At 38.8% G+C, this 9,883-nt stretch overlaps 2 protein-coding genes across 4 annotated transcripts in view; one reads left to right on the top strand and one right to left on the bottom strand.

Moving 5' to 3' along the window:
- The first annotated feature begins 415 nt into the window (after window positions 1-415).
- Window positions 416-6,650, top strand: mutyh (mutY DNA glycosylase). Its single transcript, XM_054789541.1, has 15 exons — window positions 416-612; window positions 717-847; window positions 2,164-2,203; window positions 2,311-2,384; window positions 2,477-2,518; window positions 2,601-2,672; window positions 2,753-2,866; window positions 2,939-3,036; window positions 3,222-3,366; window positions 3,434-3,521; window positions 3,586-3,768; window positions 3,855-4,000; window positions 5,700-5,843; window positions 5,918-5,968; window positions 6,046-6,650. Exons 1-15 carry the CDS (start codon window positions 513-515, stop codon window positions 6,178-6,180), a joined length of 1,563 nt encoding a protein of 520 aa, XP_054645516.1. The 5' UTR covers window positions 416-512; the 3' UTR covers window positions 6,181-6,650.
- A 2,236-nt stretch (window positions 6,651-8,886) lies between these two features.
- Window positions 8,887-9,883, bottom strand: part of LOC129189262 (zinc finger protein GLIS1) — a 120,821-nt gene continuing 119,824 nt past the window's right edge. For all 3 annotated transcript variants that reach the window (XM_054790773.1, XM_054790774.1, XM_054790775.1), the window contains one exon: window positions 8,887-9,834. In XM_054790773.1, the coding sequence (XP_054646748.1) occupies window positions 9,695-9,834 (140 nt within the window). In that variant the 3' untranslated portion in view covers window positions 8,887-9,694. The remainder of the gene's footprint in view (window positions 9,835-9,883) is intronic.

Genomic DNA, 9,883 nt, shown 5'->3' with positions numbered 1-9,883 from the left:
GCTAATAACAAGAAAGCTATCAAGACTATAAATCTGTGCTCCCACTTCAATATCCTTAATTCAATTTCATTTTCATTGCTCATGTCCCCTGGTGTATCTTACTTTAATTATTATTAATATTATTATCGTTATTTTTGTTATTTTTTAAAATTTATTTATTTATCACTTTTCTGTTACGTTTTTATTTCTTGAATGTCGATTTCTGTATGATTTATTCTATGTGTTTTTGTTATCCAACTGTTATTTGTTAATGCACATGGTTTGAGGCATTGTTAATGTAATTTGTAAGGCATAAATAAAGTTGATTGAAAAAAAACAAAAAAACGTACCATTAGCCTTACGTGTAATCTCAAATCCTCCCCGGAAGTAACGGGAGGAGACGATCCTTCACAGCTGATTGGACGAGCGGCGATAGTGGGCGTTTCTTTTAAATTCGCGCCAGATGTAGTAAATAAAACTTCTTGCTGTAGACAGACAGAAGACATGGAATAAAGTCATATTTTTGGGCGTGTATGTTACGTTTAACAATGCGTAAAGTCAAGAAAGAAGTCGTAGAACTAGTGGAAAGCGTGAAACCGAAGCGAAAGAGGCAGAAGACGCGTGGAAAGGACGGTAACCCACAACTCTTGACATAAAGATAGTAGTTCAGGCTAACATGCGAGTAACGTTTGTTTTGTTTAAATAAAGCACAGATAATTACACATTTTCACCCACAGAAGAGCCCATGCGTACTGTATCCCTGTCCACTTACCACACCTTTCGTGACCCTGCTGACATTGCCGACTTGCAGACTCACCTGCTGAGCTGGTACGACCTGGAGAAGAGAGAACTGCCATGGAGGACTCTGGTAACTACAATACACACACATAATAAGTAGTCAACGAGGACGCCGAAGGTTTGGGTGACACTTCGTAATGATGTAGTCATGGGTTAGAAGAAAGTCCTGTAGGTGTAATGGCCACGTGTTCCAACACTTCTGTCCATATCATGCACATTTCAATTCATTTTTATTGCCACTGTTAAGATAACAATAACTAGCAATGTTACAAAATGTTGAAGTTTGTAAAATCAAGTCTGTGATTAACTCTATCAGATAAAGCATGACCTGAACTTTGATTTGACACCACATTCACTTCTCTACCCCAAACATTAAATAAGTTAGAGCAGATTTTATGCCTGAAATTAGTGCCTTTGATCCCATTGCTTTAACATTGAGTCAAGACAAAAGCCGTGATCGACCCATGGACCTTGGCAAGTACAACTGTACTACAAAATACAGTATATACAGTAATAACTTGGGCTGTGAAAATTTGTTTTGAAAGTCAACACAGTAGCCATTTACATTTTCGATAATCAGAAAGTCCAGGGAAGAAAATGAAGTGTCATATTTTTCATGTAGGCCTCGCACTGCAGTGCAGCAGCAAGCTTTGTATTCGTTTTCACCCCACACCAACCACAAGAAATACCTAGCTAACATCGATGACAGGAATGTATAAATCCAAGAAACATCCACGTCATATTTGAAAAAAATCTATATTTTGTGTGTTATGTTTTGTCATAATTAAGAGGCATAGAAAATGGATGGATATCTAAATTATCCATATTTTATTTGCGTTTATATTTACAATCAAAGCATCCATATTGAAAATAAGACAACAATGCAAACGCGACATGTAGTAATTCCAGGTAAAAAAAAAAAAAAATTCGCAGATGCAGATTTTAATGACATTTCGTCTGCAGATAAATATTAAAGTAAATTAATATCCTATATACCTTTTTATCTCGTCCTGAAGCGCCGGTCCATTAGTTTGAAAGGCTCAAAGTAGTACTTAACTTTCCAAGCAGTAACTTGATTTGATGTGGTCCAACACTCAATATAAATCCGATACGAAATTGAAGATGAAGAAGTAATCTACCTAACATGTATATGAATGAAAATACACCTGATATCGTATGGAAAAAATTGCATTTTTAAGGATTCCCCCACGGACTCTCCTAACAGAGCGCGCACGCACGCTCAGTATCAGATTTTTTTCATTGCTAAAATACGGGTTTTCTAACATTGCTACAATAACATAAGTCAGCATCCAGACAAAAGTACATCAGAAGGAATATGGACATTAACAAGCTTTTATTCTCTTCAAATTTCTGACTCCTTTTTAGGCATTGACAGAGGCTGATGTCAACACAAGAACATATGCAGGTATGTAGACATTCTCATGGCAGCAGGTTTTTAAAAAAATTTTTTTTTTTTTTTTTTTTACATCCTGCAGCCGTTGTCTTCATGCATTTTTCCTGTTTAATATGAAGTGTGGGTGTCCGAGATCATGCTGCAGCAAACCCAGGTTGCCACGGTGATAGACTATTACAACAAATGGATGAAGGTATGCGTAATGATGATGATGATAATAATAATAATAATACTGACGATGATAATAATAATGATAAAGTATATGAAGTGTAATGTGTGTTCCAGCGCTGGCCCACGGTGTCAGATCTTGCGGCTGCGACACTCGAGGTGACCACGAAAGGCTTCTAATAATATGAATCATATTTTTTATTGATTTGTGACTTCCTTTATTGGTTTTGTTGATGAGTAGGAGGTCAATCAGATGTGGGCGGGCCTTGGCTACTATTCAAGAGGGAAACGTCTTCATGAAGGAGCCCAAAAGGTCAGTGATGTGCGTTGTCAAATACTATATTACTATTTATTATCATGTCATTTGTAATTCTTTTTTGTGTGTGTGTACAGGTGTTGTCCAAGCTTGACGGACAGATGCCTGTCACGGTAGACGGCTTGCTGAGACAACTACCAGGAGTTGGCCGTTACACCGCTGCAGCTATCGGCTCCATTGCGCTGGGACATGTCAGCCAACACATGCAAGTCAGAACCAACCTGTTTTAAACATTAGGAAATGACGACATCTCTCGGTGCCAGGTCACAGGAGCTGTGGATGGCAACGTGATTCGGGTTCTGTGTCGCATGAGAGCCATCGGCGCAGACTGCACGAGTCCCATAGTCACAGAGGCACTTTGGTGAGTTTAGAGTGAGTAAATAGTCAGTCATTGTACATAGTTTATAAATGCTACTCACTTGTGTTGCCAGCTTTATTTAGATAAGTGGATAGTAAATCTATACTGCTATACAAGCTGTCCACAGACTGCTCTGAAGTAGAGATACTGTATATTTATTGAGTTCATTCTGGTTTGTTGTCTTTTAGGGGTCTAGCCAATACGTTGGTAGATTCTGAGCGCCCAGGGGACTTCAACCAGGCCATGATGGAGCTGGGGGCTCGAATCTGCACCCCCAAGGCTCCGCTGTGCAACCAGTGTCCTGTGCGTTCTTACTGCCACTCATACCGCAAGGTAACACTCTCATGAGGGCCAACAGGAAGACGTTGGATATTATTAATTCATGTTATTATGTGTTTAGGTTCATGTCAAACAAGAAAAAACCTCCAGAAAGCTTTTGGGGAAAAAAGACGGGAAACCTCCAGTACTTCCTGACATAGAAGACTGCAGTAAGTCATGTCTCTTTGGACTACTTCATGGTTTTGTCCACTTTTCTCTATTTGTCTCCCTCAGGGACAGATGGAATATGTCCTCTGTGTCTGTCCGAGCCTTGGGATGAGGAGCTGGGGGTCCAAAACTTCCCGAGAAAGCCGGCAAAGAAGCCCCCCAGAGTGGAGCGAACCTTGACCTGCGTAGTGACCCGAGATGGAGAAGAAGGCGAGGAGGAGTTTCTGCTCACGCAAAGACCAAAGAAAGGTTTTGTATAAATTGAAAATGAGCGTATGAATGAATACATGATGTCAGGTCACTAAGTTACCGTACATCACTTTGTGGGTCGGCAGGTTTGCTGGCAGGACTGTGGGAGTTTCCCAGTCGTCTATTAGAGGAGGGCATGTCAGAGAAGGAACACAAGGGGGCGCTGTGTGCTGACCTCAGCAGCCTCCTGGGAGTACAAGTGATTGACAGCTCCCTCAAGTATGTGGGAGATGTAAGTGTGGAATGTTATTATTAAATATTATGATACTTTGAGACAGGTGACACATGATGAAACATTTTCCTTTTTAATCTATTCTCATTCTTCAATTACAAACAAACAGAATGGTGTTTTTTTTTTTTTTTAGGACAGCATAGGACTAACTAATTATGCCAAAATTAAATAGATATATAAAATGTATTTTCCCTTTTTTTTTTTTACAGCATCAGATTGTAATTATGCCAAAACTAAATACAGTCAAACCTGTCTTAGCAGCCACCTTTATAGAAGGGCCACCTGCCTATAGCAGCCACTGAAAAATCCCCCCCCAGCAAATTTACATGTTATAGACCCTGTGTATAGCAGTCACCTGTCCAACGCAGCCAGCAGCCACCCATTTTGTCTCCCTTGGTCAATATCTGACCTGCATATAGCAGCCAAATTACCAACTCAAGTAGAAGCTTTATGCATGAAAAAGATTTGTTTTTCAATCAATGAAGGCGTCGTGTGTAGATTTTAATTACTGAGTCCTAGCTCAGTCACAATCATTCACAAGATCCACACAAACTGTCAGTTGTTCCACATAAAAAAGCCGTCTTCTTTTGAGCTTGCTATTTCCTGGTCAAACATGTAACTTTAAGAGCATTTGCACCAAAACATTACCGCAAATTAGGCTGGGAACAGGACGTGCTCCCAGCGACGCTACAATAATAAAAAAAAAAACATATGCTAGCATGCATGCGGGAGCAAAACTGAGTTTGGTTGTACTTAATTGAAGTATTTTATCAGTTATCAGTTATTATTAAGCCTCTAGCTTCCTTTTAGTAAGTAAAAACCTTGGCTATGATTGCACTACATTGTCATGTAGACCTACAAAGTACACTTGGAAGAACAAGAGGTGAATAAATGTATTGCAACTGATGTGAAACTGATGAGGGGTAGGATTAAATAAGCTTTGCTTCTTCCTACTCCTTTTTGGACATGCAAAATTGTGAATTGTACTATGTGATGTGCTACTGTTTGACTCATGCATGTTCAGGATTAAAACCATGAACCATGAACCATGATAATAACAAGCCTAGTAGTGCTGTACAACTTTTATCCGCAGTCCGCAGTGCCCTCTACTGGTCAACATTATTATTATTATTATTTTTTTCCCCTTTTTTCCTCTACTGGTCAACATTCAAACTGGACGCCAACCTGTCTATAGAGGCCACCTGTCTATAGCGGCCACTTTTGCAGACTCCCTCTAGTGGCCGCTATAGACAAGTTTGACTGTAAATATGAAAAGTATGACCTAAAATATTATTTATTCCATTTCCCATTAATTAAATTGTGAAATCTAATCTTGAATAACTGAATATGATATTAATATTGAACTGAATGTATTGTTTATTTTATGACCATTTCAAGGATTTGTTCTTTTAAAACATTTTAGTTTAATTTCTCTTTGATTGGCTTCATGTTTATTTAAGTTTTGCTTCCAAACATGATATTAAAAGCCACTACAAATGTCATTAAATAAACATATCTGTCATGAAATTAATAAATCAATTATTTAAAGTAATATTTCACAATGTAATTATTTATCTCACATTTTAAGTATTTAATTCATATTTTAATCTAGTTAATCCCCTTTATTATTTTTTCTCAAAAACACTGCATACATGAAACTAAATAATAAATAATAAGGGAGTTCACTAACATGTCACAGGTGGTCCACGTCTTCTCACACATCCACCAGACATACATTGTTCACACTTTGTGTCTGAGAGATGCCGACACGCAGACAGAGAATACACAGTGGCTCAGCAGGTCAGCGCTGCATGATGCCGCCGTGTCTACGGGAGTGAAAAAGGTTTGACTCCATCACCAAATGTTCTTCTGGTGCACACTTAATAGAAGAACGTCATTAGCTTTTTAACTTCTCAGATTGTCAAGCTCTGTGACTCTGTGGGCCTTCAGACGGCGCACACGTCCACAGTAAGTGTTATTTCAATGGTCATACGGTAAATCTGTGTAGGTAAATCTGTGTAACGTTTTCCCCCCATCTTACTTAGGATGGCAAGAGGCGAAAGAGCGGTGAGAAAAAAGACGCCAAGAAGAGACAGAGGGGCGCGAAGAAAACGACTAACAGTATGAAAAAACAGATGTCACTCACGTCTTTCTTCAGGACAACAACGCAGGAACCTTGATGAAAGTTCTACATGGTGAATTTCTACATTTGTTAGAAATGTAGAAATACTGTACATATTTATAAAACTAGATTATATGTGGTTGTCTCTCTTTAAATCATGTTAGTAGTAGTCACTTGTTTTTAAAACGCCATGATGTTGCAGTATTTGTTTTTACTGTAGTATGTATGTTTTATAAGCTGTCCACTAGACCACACGTGTCACACTCGTGCCCTGGAGGGCCGAGACGCTGCAGGTTTTCTCTCCAACCAGTTTCTTCAGCAGGTGCTTTTAAGTGATGAGCTCCTTCCCTCAAATTGATGGTGTTGATCATAAAATCACCTGCTTTAGTGACCGGCTGGCAAGAAAACCTGCAGCGTCTCTAACCTCCATGGCATGAGTTTGACACCCCTGCACTAGACAGTTGTCATGGTAATGATCATGAAAATATTGCAAGTGTCATTGTATGCATTTTAAAGTCTTGACAATAAATATATTAATATGTATTTTTTTGTGTTTTTAGCTGATAGATTTTGGATATCTTCTGGGAATAAGAAGTTTTGGTAATTTATACAAAATATATATATTTTTTCTTGTTTATTACTCTATTTTTACAACCATATATACATTTTTAAAACTTAGTTGGCTGTTTGATATTTATTTAAATCACAGTTTGCACAAAAAAAAAAATCAATGGGTGTGAAACAGCGCCTCCAAGTGAACGGACTGTAAACCAACTCACATTCATACCTATGGACAATTTAGAGTCGCCAATAAACATGTATATTTTTGGAATGTGGGAGGAAACCGGAGTACCCGGAGAAAAATGCACATGCAAACTCCACACAGATGTGGAGGGAACCTACTGATTAATTAAATGAACTCCACAAGATGGCAGTAGCTGCATTTCAAATACTGTATGATGAGTGGTCAGCATCCAGCAGCTTCATCTACCTCTGCGTGTGCTAAAGCAGTGATGTCCAAACTTTTTCCAACGTGGGCCGCAAACTGAAAATCAAAGGATGTGGTGGGCCACTTTGATATTTTTATGTATTGTAAAAAATGTTTATATGTATATTTAAAGACAAAGATCTGTTTAATTATTAGTTATTAGTATCAACATTTCAGATTCTTCTCTTTACATTTTGTCTTTTTGATTTTGGTTTAATTGTATTTCTACAATGTGCCGTGGGCCAATAAAAAACATGCAGAAGGCCACAATTGGACCCCGGGCCACACTTTGGATACCCTTGTGCTAACATTTCTACTGAGCTGTTGGTGTGACGCTCATGCGTGCTACACGTGCAGTACTGTTGTTTCCAATGAACTCATCAGTGGTATTAATGCTGGCTGAGCAGTTTGTTCCTTACCACTGTTACAACATTGGTTCAGTTGCTGCTGTTCTGCAAGATACTTGTTAAAACATGACCACATGGTCAAAGTGAGCTATGTTTTCCTATCCATTTTCTCATGCAATCCAAATCATGATTAAAGTTCCTAAGTTAAGTTATTATAATATACATCATGAGTTTTCAAATTTAGGGAATAACAGCCTCTCTCCAATTAACGCCCCGTCCTCTTTGCGGTTTAGGTAAACAAATATCCTGGCTATAATTGCAGCATGTATGGTATGTACAGTTTATAATAGTATTACAGTAGTATACAGTATATATATCACAGTATTATGTTTTATATTATTATTATTATGCAGTGGTTAGCATGTTGGCCATACAGTCAGGAGATCGGTAAGATCTGTGTTCAAATCTCTGTTGGGCATTTCTGTGTGGAGTTTGCATGTTCTCCCGTGCGTCGGTTTTCTCCGGGTACTCCGGTTTCCTCCCACATTCCAAAAACATTGGCGACTCTAATATGTCCATAGGTATGAATGTGAGAGTGAATGGTTGTTGGTCTATATGTGGCCTGCGATTGGCTGGTGACCAGTCCAGGGTGTAGCCCGCCTCCCGCCTCTTGCCCGAAGTCAGCTGGGACTGGAGCCTACTCCAGCATACCCCCGTGACCCTAATTAGGATAGCGGCATAGAAAGTGGATGGATGGATGTTGTGCTGCTGTTATTACTATACTGTATACTGAATACAGTACTGGAAGCACAATTTCAGAGCACAATTGTTCAATTAAATTCAATGAAATCTAATTAAATATATAATCTATGTAGTATATGTATATAATCTATGTAGTATTGCATGATGTCACCCTACTAAGTACTCACTTGGTAATGTTGCAGCCTTCTTCATCGGTCTGATCAACTCTCTGGTGCACACAATCATGTAGTCTTTCCCCGGCATGCACAAGTAGCCTACCGGTGGTAAAGCCATACGTCACCTCCCTGCAGCTGCTAAGAAGAGATGCACAGTTAGTAAAAACAACATGTAATACAAACATGTGCTCCTCAGCTGCAGTTCCTGCTGGTTCTCCTGCACACCACCTACAACCTGTTCACCGAGTGTGACGACCCGGACGCCATAAACGCTTCGGTGTTTGTGTGCTCCCTCATCCTCACTGCCCTCTTCAGTAACTTCTACAACCGCTGCTACCTGGATGAGAGGAAGCACAAGTAAAAAGTTGACAAACAAGCAAAATACTCAGGAAGAGATGCTGAAGTTGTGTGCAACACTCACCAACGTCCACTAGAGGGCATATAGTCTCTGCAGAAATGATTGTTTCTACATACAGTACATATACACTAGTGATTACATGTTCATTCAGGCATTTATTTATTGAATGGAGAAATTGCATTCAACAATCAAATGTGTGTAAACAAACTGTACATTTTATACATACAATATTAAAAGCTGATTGACTGGTTGCTTTCTTTGCATTACTGCAGAAGAGATGCAGATGACCCCAACCCTTCCAAAGAAAAAGCCACACAACAAAAATACAAGAATGCAGACAATATTATTAAAAACAACCAGCACAGCAACATGATACATGTGTCTCTCAATGGTTCAGTCTAAAAACCAATAAAATACAATAGGGTTATTTTTCTAATGCATGGGTAGAATGGAAGTGTTCACATGGTAGCAAGACAAAGTCTAATTATTGTTTCCATGGCGCCAGTAAAACTGATGATTTAGATGCAATAACTGTAGTATTAAATGCCTTCATGGGAAACTGATGAATTGTTTCATTTTTTTTTGCTGTTGACTTTTTATTAACCTTTTACCGGGTTATAAAATATTTTAACATCACAAAAGTGTTGTATTACATTAAAATAAATGTAACAAATTTTTATCATTTTGAATTTAATTCTGGTAATTTATTTTCATAATTATTAATATATATTTTAATGTTGATATACCAGTATAGTATATTTTTTTATTTAATTGCTTTTTATTATTTCATTGTTATTATTATTATTGCCTTTCTTCACTGATTGGCTGGGAGAAGTCACATGATTTAAATACTGTATTGTATGTTTCTTAAAATAGGTGGATTATGAGAAGGGATGGATGTGGAGTGGAAGTAGATGGACGGCAGAGTGGGCTCCAGTGTTTTTGTTTGTTGTGTCGATGGTCTACGACTCCGTGTACACTGACGGGATGTGGCTCAGGCCGCGTTCGAAGCTTCCCACCTGGAAGAAGACGCCCTCATCTGGGCTGGAGGAGAACTGGCACACCTCTGTGCCTCCTTGCAGCTCCTGAGTCAAGCTGAAGCCTGGAGGAGGATACATGCAGAGTGAACGTCTGCCATCATGGAAGCATTT

Source organism: Dunckerocampus dactyliophorus, chromosome 10 (genome assembly GCF_027744805.1).
Source record: "Dunckerocampus dactyliophorus isolate RoL2022-P2 chromosome 10, RoL_Ddac_1.1, whole genome shotgun sequence".
Classification (NCBI taxonomy): domain Eukaryota; kingdom Metazoa; phylum Chordata; class Actinopteri; order Syngnathiformes; family Syngnathidae; genus Dunckerocampus; species Dunckerocampus dactyliophorus.
This window is presented reverse-complemented; position numbering and strand designations above follow the sequence as displayed.